At 35.3% G+C, this 21137-nt stretch overlaps 2 protein-coding genes across 6 annotated transcripts; one reads left to right on the top strand and one right to left on the bottom strand.

Moving 5' to 3' along the window:
• Positions 1 to 849: 849 nt before the first annotated feature.
• LOC128239909 (uncharacterized) lies at positions 850 to 9885 on the bottom strand. Of its 5 annotated transcripts, XR_008261963.1 has the most exons (3): positions 9370 to 9509; positions 6618 to 6712; positions 850 to 891 (listed from the first exon to the last, which is right to left on the bottom strand). XR_008261963.1 is itself a non-coding variant. In XM_052956356.1 (2 exons), exon 2 carries the CDS (start codon positions 6666 to 6668, stop codon positions 5457 to 5459), a length of 1212 nt encoding a protein of 403 aa, XP_052812316.1. In that variant the 5' UTR covers positions 6669 to 6712; positions 9516 to 9885; the 3' UTR covers positions 2349 to 5456. The 5 variants fall into 5 exon arrangements, 4 of the variants coding, with proteins under 4 accessions (XP_052812316.1, XP_052812315.1, XP_052812313.1 ...); XM_052956356.1 differs by lacking the exons at positions 850 to 891; positions 9370 to 9509 and adding an exon at positions 9516 to 9885 and having other exon boundaries at positions 2349 to 6712; XM_052956355.1 differs by lacking the exons at positions 850 to 891; positions 9370 to 9509 and adding an exon at positions 8792 to 8913 and having other exon boundaries at positions 2349 to 6712.
• A 2687-nt stretch (positions 9886 to 12572) lies between these two features.
• Positions 12573 to 20703, top strand: LOC128241784 (uncharacterized). Its single transcript, XM_052958865.1, has 2 exons — positions 12573 to 12639; positions 12842 to 20703. The coding sequence occupies exon 2, from the start codon at positions 12922 to 12924 to the stop codon at positions 14266 to 14268; it is 1347 nt and encodes a 448-aa protein (XP_052814825.1). The 5' UTR covers positions 12573 to 12639; positions 12842 to 12921; the 3' UTR covers positions 14269 to 20703.
• Positions 20704 to 21137: the final 434 nt, after the last annotated feature.

The following is a 21137-nucleotide window of genomic DNA, read 5'->3' as shown; positions in this document are numbered from 1 at the left end:
TGTATTTCACAACGCATCTACATTATAACACTTTTGACTAACATTTTTTTTAAAAGTGCTTGATCTTGCAATATTGATTTCAATTTTCATTCAAGCTTAACTTTATAGACATTGACAAAACAACAGGCTTGCATCTTAAACCGCCGCATAAAGGAGTGAGAAAGGAATCTCGTCGACCCATGCTGGCACGAGCAAACAAATCATTTTGTCAACAGCATTTCGCAATGATGAAACATTTTAGAATGCAGTGCACATTTTGCTCTTGTGTACACTATCAAAATGTTTACCAATATCGTAATCAATATGACAAGACCAAAGCTTAATAAATTTATGAATTACAAGCAGCATTACTGCTAAAATTTTGTTCAATCACAAATGTTCCTCGGTTTCAGCCGTGACCAAGTCTGGCTGTTTCTCATAAAAAAATATAGTGAAAAACCTTTTGACTGTGGTTTCAATGAAAAAAATCGACAGACCAAAATGTAACCAATTTTATGAAAAAAATGGTTTATCTTTCGTGAACAATACTTTGGATGGCCAACAAAACAAACAACAGTACTCACAATAGCAAACAAGACCCGCGTTACTGGGGTAAGCAAGACAGCACAAACATAAAAGCAAACAGATAAATCAGTATTTCTCCATTTAAATTTCATTTTCGAAATGATTTACTGTATGTTAAATTTTCAATGTTCATGTAAAACACGAAATACAAGTGTTGGAGAATTACTGATGAAACAAAACGCAACGGTACAAAGCACATATAATACAGCAATTTAAAACGAACAAGTGTGGATAGGTAACTTTTTTCAAATAAACAATGACATTTCAAATACATCGACGATTTCTGTCTGCTGTCTTCTGTCGGATCCCCTGTGTATGGCATCTCATCTGAAAAAATGAAATGAAACAGTGTTAAAGACGAAACATTCTTACATACAATAGCAAATTAATGTTTACTCTGGTAAATTTTGGTTTCATTAATAACATTGGATTTTTACAAAAATGATAAATGCTTAATTTCAAAACATATTAACCATTCTCTCAGTTTTGATTTACAAATGACAGAGCAGTTCACTAAAACAGTGCTTAAAATTATGATTTATTTGACAACTTTTCAAAATTTTTGACTTTGGATTTTCACCATAGCGCATTCGTTTTTTAGCTATATACCTACCAAAGCGCATAAATTTGCGTTTAAGCGATGTAGTTTTTTCACACTGAGTACCCCCCTTATGAACCATTTTTTTACATTGAATTTAGAACGATTTAGTTGAATCTCAAAATTAAGCACACAAAGTGACGATGTACAAATATTTTGGGGTGACGAGATTTTGGCTCGCTCGCCCGACCAAACTAAAAGACGTATAGATATACTTTAAGTCTTTTAGTTTGGCTGGGCGAGGTAACCAAAAAGCTCGTCACCCTAAATGATTTGTACATCGTCACCTGGTTTGCTTAAATTTGTGAGTCGATTTGTCATAAAAAGAGTAAAATGTATGATAAGATGCTTAGCATCTTCAAATAATTTGACATTCATCTTTTGGTTTGACAAATAATAAGAGTGAAATGTATGATAAACTGCTTAGCATCTGTAAATAATTTGACATTCATCTTTTGGTTTGACAAATAATAGAGTGAAATGTTTGATAAATGCTCAGTGTCATGAATCGATTTGACACTTAGCATTTGGTTTGACAACTGAAAGAATTATTTATTTGCGATTGTGTACTAGAAGAATTTGCATTGTATGACTATTTCTAAATGTCATGAACAAATAATGTCATATGGTTTGACAAAAAAGTAGATTGAAATACCATTCATTTGTGATGTTTTACACTTGTGAAATGCAGATCGAATGCATTATTTTTGTGCATATTTAATATGTAACGCATACTTAATATCATTACAAAACTTGAAACCTACAGCAATTTATGATCTGTACAACCAGGTTTTCAAAAACAGATGAACTTCAGCCTAAGATAAGTCTTAAACATTGGTATCGACCTTGACCCTAGGGCCCCAACCGCAAACCTATGATAGGTCAGCACAATTTGTTCTTATCAACCAGGTTTGGTATCAATATTTCTACTTAACTAAATATATACTTAGTTTTACTATTTACAGTACTAGTTACCTTGACCCTAGGTGTCCCAACCGCAATCCCATGAAAAATCTCCATAAACTCTGCCTATATACCAAGTTTGGTCATAATGTCAACCGTTACTAAGGATATTCAGTTTCAACCGTTTTCTATTTATAGTTACAGTGACCTTGACCTTGACTCATATGGCCCCAAACCCAATTTTATAAAGTTTGGTCACAATTTGTAAGCTGTGACTAACGATATTCAGTTTCAACCGTGTTTTTTATTTAACGTACTAGTTACCTTGACCGTATGTGCCCCAACCGCAATCCCACGAAGGGTCTCGATAGACTCTTCCTATATACCAAGTTCGGTCATAATATGTCAACCCTATCTTGTTTTTTATGCATTTGACATTGACCGTCCACCCACCGGCTCGAAGAACGACGTACATCATTCCAATAACCAGATCATACAATGTATAAACTTGATTAAAAGTGATTGTAGTGTCTTGATAAGTAGGATCTAAACAATAAAGTGTGACAACTGACAAAACAATAAAAAATACACATTCTGTAGAAAACGTCTAGAGGAAACATTTATTTGCTACAACGATTTAAATTACAGAAGCGAAAAGATCTCGAACTCTAAATCAATATTACAGTGAAGTATGTAAAGAAGTATGCATTATATTAAAAGATATTTAAAGGTGTAGGTACCATTATACCATTATACTAATATATATATAAAGGTATAAGGTGTAGGTATTACCATTATAATAATATATATATATAAAGGTATAAGGTGTAGGTATTATCATTATACTAAAAAGATATAAAGGTGAAGGTATTACCATGACAAGATAACGCTTGAAACTGATTAAAGATACGCTTAAAACAGCATCAAACCGTGATTACAATTGAAACTATATATGTGTATGAACACACGTTCTCATGCTAATAAAACCACACATTTGTAAAACGTTCTGTGGAGATGAAGTTAATGTAAAATAAAAGAGAGTTGCGAAACACGACGTACACGTGTACTTGTTTATTTCTTGTAGCTACACGAACATGCTAAAGTTGCAATTGTAATTCAAATCGTTTGAGAATGGCGCTATACACCTGTACTTGTATACATGTTCACTTATACTAGCATGAATCGCTTTTTCGTGATTTTATAAAAGTTGTTTTAAACTCGTTCAATGTACACATACCCTGATGACGTAGGCGATAAATGTAAGTACACACGTACACATACCCTAATGACGTAGCCACACAAAAACGTAGTACACAACTACACACATCCGAACATGTAGTGTTAAGCAATTTCTCTAATATTCGACCTGTGGAAAACATGGACATCATACAAATGCTTGTAAAACAGTCTGAATGTCTATAACTGAACTAAATAAGTTCTGGTAAGAGCAATAACCAGAGACAAACGGGATTCCTGAGGACGTACATCAACTTATGAGTATTTACTTATTTTCTATGCGAGTCAAGAATGGGAATTTACCAAAATATCATTTATATTCTCTGTTAAAAATCCACTCATATGATATTCCTTTATAATGCCCGGTCATATATTTTAAACATTATTTTTTAAACAATAAAAAATGGAGCATGAGTTAAAAGTTGTTAAATAGAAACAATTGGAAACAATTAGAAACTCAAGGTGACGAAAAAACTCGTATACAACAATATAACTATTACACCAGCTGTGTTTCTTGTCAAACATAAAAATCAAACATAGTATATACTTACATTCAGCTATTACCATATATATTGACACATGACTATATGTGAAATGCTTTTACATTTCTCACGTGCAACACACCTATTCCGTACAGCGTAAACACTGTTTCATTCAATATAACTTCAATTATGTATTTTAGTCAACATGCAAAAATATATATATCTACAAAATAGAAACTACACTATGGATAAATATTTCTTCAGTACGGACTATCAAATATTTACAAAATATTTAGACAAATGCATTTATTTCAATAATTTAATGGAAACTGCAGGGACAAGCAAACTTGTCAAAATGACCTTATAGACACTTAAGAAAGACACATAATGTCACAAATAATGAACATAGCTGACATATGATATACAGAAAAAGATTTCTGAATAATTAAACATTGGAATATCAGTATTTATGTCAGCAAAGCAATGCAAATGTTCACTGTGTAGACTGGGGGTCGGCGGTTAAAAAGTCTATGAATATTCAACCTCACTCTTTGAACAATCATACATATGTTGCAAACTTAAACTTAAGCAATCCGACTCACACATAAGCTATTTTTTTCTGACAAACTCGTTAACCATGATGTTAAATCTTGATGTCAGGTGACCGACCCTACACAATATCGGTATCATTTGAAAGGTGTTAAATTGTTGCTGATTCCTCTATATGCTCTATATTTCAACTCTTATCGGACGTTAAGGTCATATTTTGCAATCTTTTGAAGAGTAGAACATCTTCATTGCTTTACTTTTTTCAGTATTGTTTATATTTTATGTCTCTACATATAAAATGTAACGTAAACTTTTAAAATGGTATCGAAATAAAATGGGTACAGCAAACATCTCTTTAATCCCCAATAACTTTTCAAGCCAGTTTTTAACTTTCACATGTTATCCCATACAAATATACATTCAATGGATAATAAAACATGCCCGGTTGTCTCTTGGTTCATGTACACACATAGTATTGAGGAATGTAATAAATTCCGTTCAACGACGCGGTTCTTCTTCAGGTTAAATTTGTTTAGCTCAAGAAAAGTCTTTAATCTTTATCTTTAAATCTATTTCAATTTTATAAAACCACTTAAAGTATAGAAACCCATAATTTAAGTGTTAAATTTTAGAAAAAAATAAAGGTAGTAGCTATTGCTAACTTTATCGAAAGCGTCAAAATGTACATGAACTTGGCGATTAAACCCGGCTAGGAATCGCGTGCAGTCACGACATTATGGCACAGTGAAATTGGCACATGATTGCATACAACTGTAGATGGCCGATTGGTGGTCCTCAAAGTCTTGGGTTATTGTGCAATGTTAACCTTAATCATAACTCCCGTTGTTTGGAAGAAGGAACATGTATACTGTATCAAATACAGATTAGCAAGAAGAACACAGCACAGAGGACTTGTTTGCTAGTCATAATATACATAAGGTTCACCAAACTGCAAGTTTTGATCCAAGTCAAGCACAAAATCAACACGTGCTAAAACTCAGTTAAATCCTTATCAAGACTTTTTAACATGCATTACATCATTGCAGCCAATAATTTGTTACATGTCTCCGATTTTGTCCGTACACGTTTGATCGAAAAACGCAATGGGGTCTTAGATCAAAATTTCAGTTCATGGATTCATCGAGTGATTGTTCCATAATGTCATTTAACTGTACACGTGACTGGCTGCGTTTTCGCGGCAGCTTACACCAGCGTGCGAAATGACTCGAATCATTTGAAAAGAAGACGAACCGCTGCTCATTGATGCGAGACTTTGCTCGCTCCACTACTTTTTCTGGTGGATACACCTCGTATTGCGGAGGCCCGTATTGAAGAACAGCGTAACTACCATCAAACCGTATAGTATTTTCTTCTTCAATTATCGTTCTGTGTGAGAGAAATCCACGGAAAGCGTAATGCGCAATGCTGACTTTTACTGATGATTTTTCAGCTTCCCTCGTTCCTAAAACGACTCCCTCGTGAAGTAAATTACAGTATGTGTATCGGATGACGTCACCAGCGTGAACGTCATCTGCTGATAAAATCGGTTTGACGCTTACGCTTAGAAGACGTTTGTTCATATCGTTACATCGACTGCATATGGAGTTATTCTCGAACAGCTTCGCGTTGCGCATTCTCTCATCGCTTATTCCACGAAAGCCACTTCCTAGAAAAAGTTTGGCCACCATCTGAAACTTTACTACTTGTATGCTGAACGGTTTTCCGGTCACACAGTACGTCGCAAAATGTTCGCAGTTATTACGGAAAACATTATAGTCAAAATCACGATTTTCCCTTTGCCCTTCACAATACACTCTCGCGCGTCTTGCAACCTTTGCCTTCGTGAACACCCGATTCTTGTAAACAACAACGTTAATATTGCCGTTTGCGTAATCAAGCGTCTTCACAGTTTCCTCAATGAAAGCTTTTTTCCAGAACATAAGTCCAAAAACTGCCCCTGCAGGTGTATTCGTGGCTTCGATGATTTTGATCTGGTTATCACCTAGTTTTTGAGTCACAATTGCATGGTGATCATACAATCTTCCATAAAATGTAATATGATCACCGACAGCAATTTGACTGAAAGAGAAAACAGGTACAGCTTTGACACATTCTGTACATTTACCGAACTCCTCTGGACCTACAACCTCATAATCCGGCTGATCAATATCTTCTTCTGTTGAATCTGTACGCGGTGTTCCACAATTTTCATCTGTTTTATTTGTTCCATATCCATGGATTACCGACTGCAAATTAGATGGTCTTTGGAGATCGTCAAGACCAACCTTGAGCAAGTTAGTCCTGATCTCTTCCATCGGCCCGTCTGTGGACTCCATGGCTTAGTGATAAACACATGGGTGCCCTATGCAGAATACTTCACCTGAAATATATTTGATAGCGTTTTTACATTCCGGACTCCCATGAGTATGAAACGCCATTGCTACATAAATTCAAATATTTGATGAGCTCAGATTTGGCTTTCCAAATTACATCCAAAGTTTGAACATATCGAATTTGGATCTATTTGATATGTCCATTGTCAGCAATGGAACTTGTAACACTATCAGCGTCCCCAACGCCGTCTTACGCGTTGTCATTCGGAACACCTCGGCCATTTTTATCGAAAACAACCTGATGTATCGGTCGATAAAAATGGCCGAGAAGTTCCGAATGAAGCGGTGTTCTATTTTCATTTATAGAATGCGAACTACAGGGACACACGCATTAGCCGAATATTTAATGGTTAGATGCCATAAAGAAACGCCTAATTGATTATTTGGAAACATAACAAGTCACAAAAGACATATATTTCCTTCACGTACTGTTGTTATGACTACATGCATTTAGTTTGTGTTGGATTTAGCTTTTATCCTAAATACAAACTATTGGTAAAAAGGATATTAGAAAGAAGACCATGCAAAAATAGTTTTAAACCTTATGAACATACCTGATCATATTAAACGTTAAAATATTTCCTTAAAATAACGTGTTTGTGTCGTTGTTGTTATTGTTGTTTTTGGAATTCCATATCTATTTTTAGAATCAGGGAAATTCCGATATTATTGTGAGTTAGTGGTGAAGGTCGCTATGAGTTAATATGATAATGACTAGTATATTACGTTGTTGGTTTAGTTCTTATGACAAAATGCAACTGGTTTGATGAAGGAAGACCTAATTAGAGTTGCATGTTATGTGTACATACTCAAGCATCAAGTGAATTATAAATTCATACTTAATAACATATAGAGCTATATAGACATAATATATTATATTAAGAAACATGCATTCAGTATGAATAACTACAAATAACATCAAGATTTGTGTCCCTTGGGATCCTTATGTTACTGCTTGGCAATATTAAAGCTGCACTCTTACAGATTAAACGTTTTGACACCTTTTTTATTTGTTGTCTTGGAACGAGCCAATTTTTGCAAAAATCAATGGAAAACAGTGATAAAAGACTGCTGACAAAAAATTAGATCGCAGATCTTTATATTCAAGGTCAAAATTAATGATTTATGCATTTTTCTTAAGCCGTTAGTAAACATTGATTTTCGAACAGAAATATGCAAATTTGCGATCTGATCTTTGGTCAGCAATCTTTTATCATTGGTTTGCAGATATTTGCGCAAATAAATTGCTTAAGCTTAAGCTTTTTAAAAACCCAAAATAAATCTAGGAGTTTTAATAGATATATTCACAGGTGATAAGATCATTATTTTGACAATTGTTAAAGGGGCGTTCCCGGCATATGCCATTTAAGTTGTGTATATTCAGAAATACAAAAAAATGGCCTAGTGTGATTGAATGAGTTTTTCAGAAACATTGCGTTAGAAGACATTTACAAGGCGGAAACACCCCCCTCCTATTCCTATGTTTTGCTGACCGCCCCAAGCCGTTGACCACTACATTGTTTATAGTAAATATGTTTTAATGTATGTGAGTGAGCGCAAAGAACGAGCTTTCCTTACAAGCCTAGTTGTAGTCCCTCTCCAAGTGATCCCCCACCACTTTCCCACCCCACACACAATTTTTTTATATAGTTCACAACTTCTGCGTATTGATTTTAATCTAAATCACCCCCTGCTGTCTATCTGATCAGATCTCAGATCTGAGTGTCCTGCTAAGAAGTACTTTAGGTATGATTACGGAAATGAACTAAATATATGATCTAGTTATCTATTATTGTGTTCACTTCTTCAAATAATCTGAAAAGTATTATAACAATGCAGAAAAAACATATAATTACATACATACAAAACATGCACTTAAAACAATAATTTCTGAAATAATGAACTTGACTCCTACTCTGAAACCAGGGTACTTAACAAGGGATGCACATCCGGGATTTAACATGACAAACATTCCTTAAACTAGGCATTTAAACTAGGCCTTTAATCACTAAGACATTACTTAGAAATACTAACCGACTTTATATACACACATAATAAATACTTACGTATATCATCTGTTAAAAAAGAGAAAGACTTTTGTAGGAAAACACACACACACACACTGATTTGGTATTTATTTCATGCAGATCTTAGACAGCCAGAAGAATACGAACGTTCTAGATTTCCAACTGCATCATATTAAGGTTACAACAACTTTAGTTATTGATTTGGCATAGCTGGCTGCAAAGCTAGAAATCAAGATGAATTCGCAATCTGGTTTTCAATCTGCATCCGTAAACCGATGTGAAATACGATATGAACGCTTTGACAAGGATTCAAATTGTCTAAGTGGATTTACATCGATTGAAACTATAACCCAAATATCGAAAATAAATGATGCAATTATAGAAGTAAACAATTATGACAATATTATCACTATGAGAAAATGAGACATTCTTAATTACACTAGCAGAATGCATACAAATGTACATGCAGACAAAAAGTAGACAGATATGTATTTGGAACTCCCCGTATCCCCTTTCCATTGATAAACCATGTATGACTATGATACCGCCTGGTTTAAGTATTCATTTTTTACATAAAAAAGTTTCATTATTGTTTTGACATATAATTATATACTTACCACAGTTTTAAGTAAAATGTTTCAATCACAGAAATGCAATATTTGCTACAATGCACACTCCACAAATAGAACAGTTCTGAACAATCATTCCTTTCGAACAACATTCCTCATACATGTTTGACATATAAAGTCACAATAATACGAACATTTCGAGAAAAAACTGCAGCTTTAAACCGCCTTGTAGTGCGTACAATCCTGAGTGGATCTCAGCATTCAATGTTATCGTTGTTCGTCTGCTGGAGTTTTATGGAGGCTATTCGTTGCCAAAAGTCCAGACGTGTAATTCCCACAATGTGCTTCTTAATCGTACTAAATATCTCTTACATTTGTCAATGTAGACGTGCTATTTGTTGTTTCTATTCGTCAGTTTTTCCGTATTGATTTGTCATTTGTCATTATAGTAGTCAAAATGTATATTTGTCAGATCGACCCTGTATAAACTCACTAAAACATAGATCGTATAACTTGCCTTTAACAATATGATGATGTAATTTAGAAAGCCGAATCATGCATATGTAAAACTACAATCCTACAGTCGACACTCGCATTCGTAAAATGAACATTTGCAGTCCAACAAGTCCAGGTGAGATAACATCTTCGCCTACCTCCTGTAAATTCCCGGTTGTAAGTCCGAGTAATCTCTCATTATTTCACAATAAAAACTAAAATTAACTTCAACTTTTATTTTATTTTGACGATCAATGTTCCTAAATGGGTTATAAATCACCATATTATTTAGTCAATTGCAGCTGGGTGTATCTGAGCTGGGCTCACGGACCCAGATTTATACTGCCACTGTCAGTTGTTTTTTTACTTATATACCCAAGCAAGCAAAAATTGTTCATTTATTTTATTTACAAGTGGACCATGGGCGGGTCGTTCAGCGGGGGGGGGGGGGGCTGTAGGGCCTGTGTCATCCCCAGTTGGCCCGCAAGTAAACTTAAAGTTGTTTTTTTTTGTCAATATTTCTCAGAAAAAAATACTTAATTACGCCATAATGCACCAATTCAGACTAATAATATTTAAAATATTCTAGGGGGAGTACCCCTAAACCCCACTTCCCACATTTTAAACATATTAATGTCATGCCCACTCGAGGGATCATGTCCAAAAAGTTGTGCCCCTAAGTAACGCCCCTCTAACGCAAGTCCCTGTTCAAAACCTGCTCCAGCAAACCCACGAGACTTTTGATGGACATCATAATTATATCCACCTAGTTTTGTCTGATGTTATACATTTACTATCTTAATAAGCATGTATGTGTAAACGTGTAATTTCAATACATCATTGAAACAAAATATCCATGTGGATGGAAGAACAGCCCTCCAACCCACTTGTGTCCCCCAGTTATGAATTACGGGATCTGCCACTGTGAACCATTACAATCAAGTGGGGGATTTCAAGAACATGAAAAAATAGATATCGTGAGTCTTAGATTAGAAAAACAAACGCGCGATTTTTCCCCTTCAAAAGGGCTAGGTCCGCTTCACCTAAATGTGAAAAAAAGCTGTTGAGTGTGGGTGGGGTATAAAAGGTAGCAGCAAGTAATAATTGTTTATTAGCAATAAATTGACTTCATCATTAAAATACTTTATTAATTACCTATAAAATAATATTCGTTACAGTATAATGTACGAGTTATATGAAGTTGTAATCTAAGTGTATTTTATCCATACAGTTCCAGCTACCAGGTAAGAAACCTCTGGGGCATCTTAGTGAATAATTTCAACTTAATGAAAATTTAGATTTTTTTCTTCGTAAATTTTAAATTATCTTATATTACTTGCAATCTTAAACATTGCAAAAAGGCAAGAAAGTGTCCTCTAATGGTAGAATTTAAAATAGTGTTTATAGTAATTTAAAGCTGCACTCTCACAGATTGACATTTTGACAACCTTTTTTTGTCCCAGACTCGGCTGATTTTGGCAGCAATGCTTTCTATACAAATAAGAAGATTACTCACACTAAAACAGATCTAAATTGTTTGGAAAACTGCCGATAGTTTTCATTTTTCTTAAAACGTTACTGTGGTATCACTTTTAGCCATAATACATCAATTTGCGAACGTAAAACTGAAGACATTTACGCAATAATTGGCTAATTCCAAAACAAAAAATAAAAATAGTTATCAACACTGTCAATCTGTGAGAGTGCAGCTTTAAAAGAAAAATAAGACAATGGGACTTTTCATTCTTGAAGTATAATTTAATGCTAATGACTAACATTTTGTTGTGTTTGAGTCAAGTATCATTTTGCATACATCTCATTTCATTTCATATGTGCGTATTAATTACTATTATATAGACAAAAACATGTTGTAATATCATATATTATTTTATTCGACATGAAATAATTTATAATCCATCCTGTTTCCAAATCATAGTCCATAATGTCATAATATAGATGATTCGTAATGTCCATAATAACGTTCGCAATGTCCATGGTCCAAAGTATCCATAATTGGTTTAAATAGAGCCGAGTGATAGCGGAAATTTCCGAAAGACGTAAGGAGGAGTCAAGACATGGTTAAGGCGGAGTTAAGAAATGGTTAAGGCTATATATAAATTTATAAATAAAATTAAATTCATCTCGTAAACATGTTCAACTGCGAATGAAAAGTCACCACCATACAATGTACTTTGTAGAACTACGAACTGAAATCTGTCTTCTACACACCGCAATGTAAAACTCGGCATGTGACTTTCACAGAAAGACGTGTGTTTAACATACACAACTTTATAAACACGACTGAATCGTATGTTGAATAAATGCAACGAGAATAAAACTCCAATTGGTACAATGAAAAATGAAAATGTGCAGTGTAAAATGTAAACATACAACCGATGAGTTGGCGGTTGTAAAATGTAAATTAACCTGATTTATAAATTACTAGTATCGAATTAATGCGGAACAAGTGACTTTGAAGAAATGTTGAAATTATTTTTAGCTTAATAGATATTTGACTCATTCATTATTCGTGATAATCACGCCTAAAGCCTTTTGTTGAAAAATATACAGTACGTCATTTAGAAATATTAATACAGGTATTGCAAGGGTTAAACTGAACCGAAAGTAGAAACCTACTTGAACGATAAGTGAAAATGATTGTAACCTGACAGCATATGCTGCATTTATGTAAATGTTTATAGTTGAAAGCACGCCAAGTTGAATGCAAACCATCATTTACATTGTGAAACGCTGGTGTTTGATTTAAAATATCTTCAAATATTTCACTGACACTCTCCATGAACCACCTGAAAGGAAATACATGTAATAATATAAACAGGATTTAGAAGAAAATTTAAAGGATGGAAAAGACATACATTATTGAAGGAGGAGTTTATATATATTGTCGACTCAATAACTACATGTGTCAGTCTCAATTATGTGTTATTTACTTAGGCTAATTATTTAGTAACTTTGTTACTAATACAAACAGAATAAATGTATATATTGTTATCATTTAATTCAGAATTTACCGCTTCTAAGGAATGACACTGCAGCGCATCAGGGAAAATCGATTACTTTGACATTGAACATGAACCTAACAAAATGACAAATATTAAAAACAGTTCACCTGGGATGCAGAGACCGCTTAATGATAATTCAGTCCAAGATCAAAGGTCAAAGCTTGCATCGGAAAATGAAAGCATTCCACCCGGGAGAACAGACGTCGACGAGCAGAGACCGCTTGATTTTAAATCAGTCCAAGATCAAAAGTCAAGCCGTGCATCGGAAAGTGAAAGCATTCACCCCGAGAATACAGACGTCGACGAGCAGAGACCGCTTGATTTTAAATCAGTCCAAGATCAAAGGTCAAGCCGTGCATCGGAAAGTGAAAGCATTCCACCCGAGAGAACAGACGTCGATGAGCTTATTAAATATGATTTTCGAATAGACCCAAAAGACATTGAACACTTTGGGCAATGCATCGAATGCGTGAAAGCAATCCCAGTCTTTTCTTACGACGATATAGAAATCGGAGATCATATCACATATAACGGAAGAATTTACGATCATCATGCAATTGTTTCGGCAAAATTCGGAAATGAAAAGATCAAAATAATAGAGGCTACAAATAGCTTTTCCGGGGCAGTATTCGGTCTTTTCCCATTTGGTAGGAAAGCATTAATAAAAGAATCTGAGAGGTCATTGGATTTTACTAAGGACCGGATTCATGTTGTGGTATATAAGAAACGAGTCTTCGAAAACATCAAAGTAGCCAGCAGGGCAAAGGCTATTTGCGAAGCTAAAGGTAAAACTAGTAAATACGACTATCATTTATTGGATAACAATTGTGAGCATTTCGCAACGTTTTGCGTCACAGGAAAGAAATTTAGTTTGCAAGTTATCAAAGTGGAACTGGTTGCCAGGCTCTTCGTACTTAATGGATTTGTTGGTTTGAGTGATGAGAGGAAACGCAACGAATTTCTACATGAGAGAAAACACATTTGTAACAAATGCTATAAACTGAATGAGCCCTTACTGAACGTGTCCACGAGACCTATTACGTCAGCATATGACGTAGCACCTGGTGACATCATCAGATACTACTACTGGAATTTACTCCACGATGCAGTTGTCCTGGAAACAGAACATTTCAACAAAACCTCCATGAAATGTCGAATCGCCCATTATGCGTTTTGTGGTTTCTTTTCGCATAGGACAATTAAGGACGAGGAGGTCACGGTGCCGTTTGATGGCAGTCAGTGTGTTCTTGAATACAAAACAACAAACTTTGAAGTGTACGAAACGGAAAAGGTAATTGAAAGGGCAAGGTCAAGAGTAGGGGAACAACGTTTTGTGTTTTTCTCAAATGATACCAGCCATTTTGCGCGTTGGTGTAAGTTGCCGAGAATCAGACGTGGACAAATTGACATCGGCGACCAGGGTGAATAAAATGATCACGATGACGTCATTAGCCATGAAAGTCTGAAGATAAATTGACGTTGTGTGGCAAGTAATATCGGAATGTTCAAACATACTTCTTTAAATAAGAATTGATTCTTATTTTTCATGCGTTCATGCAGTATGAACGCTCGGTCGATCTTGGATTTTGGGTTCGTGTTTTACATATGCATGACCATGGTCTTTCAGTCGATACTCCGCCTACAGAGGTCACGAAAGGTCGACCGGTTCATGCAAAATGAACGCAAATCGTAACGTTTAGAAAATTAAGCGCGAATTTCAGTTAATATGAATTAACCAAACATATTTGCAATCTCGCATAAAACGACAGTGTATCCTCTAGTACATGGCAATGCTCACAAAATATCATACAGCCAAATACAGCCTATCAGAATGATGTTTATTAATTAGTTTTTAATCCATAATAATTGTGTTCATATTAATTCAAGCGTTGTTTTGTGTACGTGATCCTTATGTATTTTTTTGTAAAATATAAAGCAGTACAAGTACATTGCATCTTTACCGCTGATATTTTAATCAGCCTAGATGATATGTAAGGCCAAATAAAAAGTAAAGTTCAGTTTCTCGGACACTGCTGCTTTCGTTTGTACGCCCCGCTTCGTTTTGTTCTAATATAAAACATAGTCGTAATACCGTATTTCAACCACATATAAGAAGTTAATTTGAAAATATTATGGGACTACTTTGTATTTCAATTATTTTCAACTGATGGTTATATAAAGTTCATAATAAATGTGTATCGGATTTTGCATTAACCAAGGCTACATTTGCTTGTCATTTGAGGAAGCACTTTGGATATGTCATCAACATGCACATACATTCGTAAATTGTATGTAAGTGCACGTTTCCGCCGAGAAAGGGCTTTCAAATTCCTGTGTAAGATATAGCAATATTTGAACAACGTAGCGGCTACTTTTGTTTATTTTTGTTAGTGTTTATTTTCGTAGGTTGTTATTTTATAATACAAGTTTGTGTTTTATTAGAACAATAGGGTATGATCATAAATTTCAAATATTTTGTTTACATTTTTGCATTTATATTTCCGACTGTGAGAAATAGCAGCAGGTATAGCTTCATCTTGTGAAGATTTGAAGCCAACTGTTTAATGCAAATAAGTAATTCAATTATATAATACGAGTTTGTGTTTTACTACAACATTTGTGTATGCTCGTATTTCTTTATCTATATGTTGACAGTTTTGCATTTATATTCATTATTAAGAGAAATCCCTGGTTGTATAGTTTTACGCTGTATAAAATGAGTGTAGGTTCGATTTGTGTAGATCTGAATCCAACTATTTCATGCAAAAATGTTGCAAAATCCTTAAAGGTTCTGATGTATGTATATTGATTCAAATTTCTGATTGAAATTATCATAAGATTAAACTAAGGTAAACCACGCCAAAGAATATTGAAGAAAATTAAGTAAAACTGCACTTTACTTAAGACGTCCATGGCATAATTTATGACGAATCAAACGTATCCGAGTAATTAATTAAAACTTTTGTGAAATTGTTTCATGTATTTAGTACTTGTTTTCTACATATTGCTTGAACGTTACTATGTTTTTATGAATGGAGTGTCATCTACATAGTGACATCTACATATTAATAGCGAACATAAGTCTGGCATCTACTTATCAGTAGCTAGCATTAGTCTAGCATCTGTATATGAGTAGCTTACATAAGTCTGACATCTACAATTAGTATCTTTAATTAGTCTGGAATCTACAAATTAGTATCTAACTTTAGTCTGACATCTACAATTAGTATCTTGCATTACTCTGGCATCTACAAATTAGTAGCCTGACATTAGAAATTAGTATATCGCATTAGTAAGGCATCAACGAATAAGTATCTTACATTAGTCTGGCATTTACATAGAAGTAGCTAACAGTAATCTGGCATATACATATGAGTAGCTAACATTAGTCTGTCATCCACATATGAGTAGCTAACATTAGTCTGGCATCTACATAGGAGTAGCTAACATTAGTCTGGCATCTACATAGGAGTAGCTAACATTAGTCTGGCATCAACATAGGAGTAGCTAACATTAGTCTGGCATCTACATAGGAGTAGCTAACATTAGTCTGGCATCTACATAGGAGTAGCAAACATTAGTCTGGCATCTACATAGGAGTAGCTAACATTAGTCTGGCATCTACATAGGAGTAGCTAACATTTGTCTGGCATCTACATAGGAGTAGCTAACATTAGTCTGGCATCAACATAGGAGCAGCTAACATTAGTCTGGCATCTACATAGGAGTAGCTAACATTAGTCTGGCATCTACATAGGAGTAGCTAACATTAGTCTGGCATCTACATAGGAGTAGCTAACATTAGTCTGGCATCTACATAGGAGTAGCTAACATTAGTCTGGCATCTACATAGGAGTAGCTAACATTAGTCTGGCATCTACATAGGAGTAGCTAACATTAGTCTGGCATCCACATAGGAGTAGCTGACATTAGTCTGGCATCCACATAGGAGTAGCTGACATTAGTCTGGCATCTACATAGGAGTAGCTAACATTTGTCTGGCATCTACATAGGAGTAGCTAACATTAGTCTGGCATCTACATAGGAGTAGCTAACATTAGTCTGGCATCCACATATGAGTAGCTGACATTAGTCTGGCATCCACATAGGAGTAGCTGACATTAGTCTGGCATCTACATAGGAGTAGCTAACATTAGTCTGGCATCCACATATGAGTAGCTGACATTAGTCTGGCATCCACATAGGAGTAGCTGACATTAGTCTGGCATCTACATAGGAGTAGCTTACATTAGTCTGGCATCAACATAATAATAGCTGACATTAGTCTGGCATCTACATAAGAGTAGCTGACATTAGTCTGGCATCTACATAGGAGTAGCTAACATTAGTCTGGCATCCACATATGAGTAGCTAACATTAGTCTGGCATCTACATAAGAGTAGCTGACATTAGTCTGGCATCTGCATAGGAGTAGCTAACATTTGTATAACATCTACATAGGAGTAGCTAACATTAGTCTGGCATCTACATAGGAGTAGCTAACATTAGTCTGGCATCCACATATGAGTAGCTCACGATATTATGTTATTCACATTTTAGTAGCTGACATAAGTCTGGCATCCACATATGAGTAGCTAACATTAGTCTGGCATCTACATAAGAGTAGCTCACGATATTATGTTATTCACATTTTAGTAGCTGACATAAGTCTGGCATTCACATATGAGTAGCTAACATTAGTCTGGCATCTACATAAGAGTAGCTCACGATATTATGTTATTCACATTTTAGTAGCTGACATAAGTCTGGCATTCACATATGAGTAGCTGACATTAGTCTGACATCCACATATGAGTAGCTGACATAAGTCTGGCATCTACATAGGAGTAGCTGACATTAGTCTGGCATCTACATAGGAGTAGCTAACATAAGTCTGGCATCTACATAGGAGTAGCTGACATAAGTCTGGCATTCACATATGAGTAGCTGACATTAGTCTGGCATCCACATATGAGTAGCTGACATAAGTCTGGCATCCACATATGAGTAGCTGACATAAGTCTGGCATCTACATATGAGTAGCTCACGTTATTATGTCATTCACATTTTAGTAGCTAACATTAGTCTGTCATCCACATATGAGTTGCTAAAATTAGTCTAGCATCTACATATAAGTAGCTAACATTAGCATGGCACCAACATATGAGTAGTTATCATTAGTCTGGCATCCATATATGAGTAGCTGACATAAGTCTGGCATCCTCATATGAGTAGCTGACATAAGTCTGGCATCTACATATGAGTAGCTCACGTTATTATGTCATTCACATTTTAGTAGCAACATTAGTTTGGCATCCACATATGAGTTGCTAAAATTAGTCTAGCTTCTACATATAAGTAGCTAACATTAGCATGGCACCAACATATGAGTAGCTATCATTAGTCTGGCATCCACATATTAGTACCTAGCATTAGTCTGGCATCTACATATTAATAATTACCATTAGGGTGGCATCTACAGAATAGTAGCTAGCATTAGGGTGGAATCAACAAATTAGTAGCTTGCTGGAACCCATAGCTGGCTAAGTCCCTGTCTTATGTCCCGCCTTCTCATATGTGGGCAAAAACCATTGAAAGTTGCACCAGTTTGTCAGTTTATGAATTCAAATGTCTCTGAAATTATATCATGACCAGCTTTTCTTCTGACAATTGCTTAAATACTTTATATAAGGTGTATGTATTTAGTCTACCGTGTAGTTATGTATTTGTTGTTGTTTTTTAATCATTGAATATATGTTGTAAATGAGTGTTAGCTATAAGATAAGCTTGACCGGTGCACGTGGGCGTTGACTTTGTATATATGTTGTAAATGAGTGTTAGCTATAAGATAAGCTTGACCGGTGCACGTGGGCGTTGTCATTGAATATATGTTGTAAATGAGTGTTGGCTATACGATAAGCTTGACCGGTGCAAGTGGGCGTTGACCTTGTATATATGTTGTAAATGAGTGTTGGCTATAAGATAAGCTTGACCGGTGCAAGTGGGCCTTGACTTTGTATATATGTTGTAATGAGTGTTGGCTATAAGATAAGCTTGACCGGTGCAAGTGGGCCTTGACTTTGTATATATGTTGTAAATGAGTGTTGGCTATAAGATAAGCTTGACCGGTGCAAGTGGGCCTTGACTTTGTATATATGTTGTAAATGAGTGTTGGCTATAAGATAAGCTTGACCGGTGCACGTGGGCGTTGTCATTGAATATATGTTGTAAATGAGTGTTGGCTATAAGATAAGCTTGACCGGTGCACGTTGGCGTTGACCTTGTATATATGTTGTAAATGAGTGTTGGCTATAAGATAAGCTTGACCTGTGCAAGTGGGCATTGACTTTGTATATATGTTGTAAATGAGTGTTGGCTATAAGATAAGCTTGACCGGTGCAAGTGGGCGTTGACTTTGTATATATGTTGTAAATGAGTGTTGGCTATAAGATAAGCTTGACCGGTGCAAGTGGGCGTTGACTTTGTATATATGTTGTAAATGAGTGTTGGCTATAAGATAAGCTTGACCGGTGCAAGTGGGCGTTGACTTTGTATATATGTTGTAAATGAGTGTTGGCTATAAGATAAGCTTGACCTGTGCAAGTGGGCATTGACTTTGTATATATGTTGTAAATGAGTGTTGGCTATAAGATAAGCTTGACCGGTGCACGTGGGCGTTGTCATTGAATATATGTTGTAAATGAGTGTTGGCTATAAGATAAGCTTGACCGGTGCACGTTGGCGTTGACCTTGTATATATGTTGTAAATGAGTGTTGGCTATAAGATAAGCTTGACCTGTGCAAGTGGGCATTGACTTTGTATATATGTTGTAAATGAGTGTTGGCTATAAGATAAGCTTGACCGGTGCAAGTGGGCGTTGACTTTGTATATATGTTGTAAATGAGTGTTGGCTATAAGATAAGCTTGACCGGTGCAAGTGGGCGTTGACTTTGTATATATGTTGTAAATGAGTGTTGGCTATAAGATAAGCTTGACCGGTGCAAGTGGTCCTTGACATTGTATATATGTTGTAAATGAGTGTTGGCTATAAGATAAGCTTGACCGGTGCAAGTGGGCGTTGACTTTGTATATATGTTGTAAATGAGTGTTGGCTATAAGATAAGCTTGACCGGTGCACGTTGGCGTTGACCTTGTATATATGTTGTAAATGAGTGTTGGCTATAAGATAAGCTTGACCTGTGCAAGTGGGCATTGACTTTGTATATATGTTGTAAATGAGTGTTAGCTATAAGATAAGCTTGACCGGTGCAAGTGGTCGTTGACATTGTATATATGTTGTAAATGAGTGTTGGCTATAAGATAAGCTTGACCGGTGCAAGTGGGCGTTGACTTTGTATATATGTTGTAAATGAGTGTTGGCTATAAGATAAGCTTGACCGGTGCAAGTGGGCCTTGACTTTGTATATATGTTGTAAATGAGTGTTGGCTATAAGATAAGCTTGACCGGTGCAAGTGGGCCTTGACTTTGTATATATGTTGTAAATGAGTGTTGGCTATAAGATAAGCTTGACCGTTGAAAGTGGGCGTTGACATTGTTGCACTGTTCATAACTGACAATGTACGTAATGCTTTCGAGTGATCTCCCTACCAAAATGAATGAAATTATGTTTATAATTGTTAGTTGTAAAAAATTATTTGATTTATTTATTAAACTCATTATGTGCGCCTTAAACATTCACTATAATATCACACCTAATAAGCGTTTTCGTGCATTACATTTTATCAACAGATATGAAAACTTGCTTTCTCAAAATAATAAAGATCTTGACAAGTTGTTTACATTATTTATCTTTTTAAAACAATGCATGTTATAGGTATTGTTTTGTGCTCGTGCTTGTATTTACTGTATAAATGATATGTTAAAGTAGTGTCTTGTTTGTTTATTTAAACATTTTAATTCATACCATCAAATATCAAACCTTTTGATGTTGCAAATACAATATCAGAGTATTAACCTAACCCTAAATTGATCCCCTATCTAAGTTAGAGCTGCACCTGCCTAATTTGAGGTGCTAGTCTCAACATAGAGGGATCTGAATATAGAGGTGCACCTGCAGTGAAATAAATGTGCGCCTCTAATTTAGTGGCTGATCGTTGGTCTTGTGGAAACACACTTCACTTTAAAGCCAGGGGTCGCACACGTACACATTAGAAACACAGTGTTACATGCGTCCGTTATTGAAAATTATAATTATATAACGCAAAGATTGAACAAACTTATAACCATTGTTAATGTCCTTTTCTGATCGTTTTTCTTTATACAATTTGTTTTGTAA

This window comes from Mya arenaria, chromosome 7 (genome assembly GCF_026914265.1).
Source record: "Mya arenaria isolate MELC-2E11 chromosome 7, ASM2691426v1".
Classification (NCBI taxonomy): domain Eukaryota; kingdom Metazoa; phylum Mollusca; class Bivalvia; order Myida; family Myidae; genus Mya; species Mya arenaria.
This window is presented reverse-complemented; position numbering and strand designations above follow the sequence as displayed.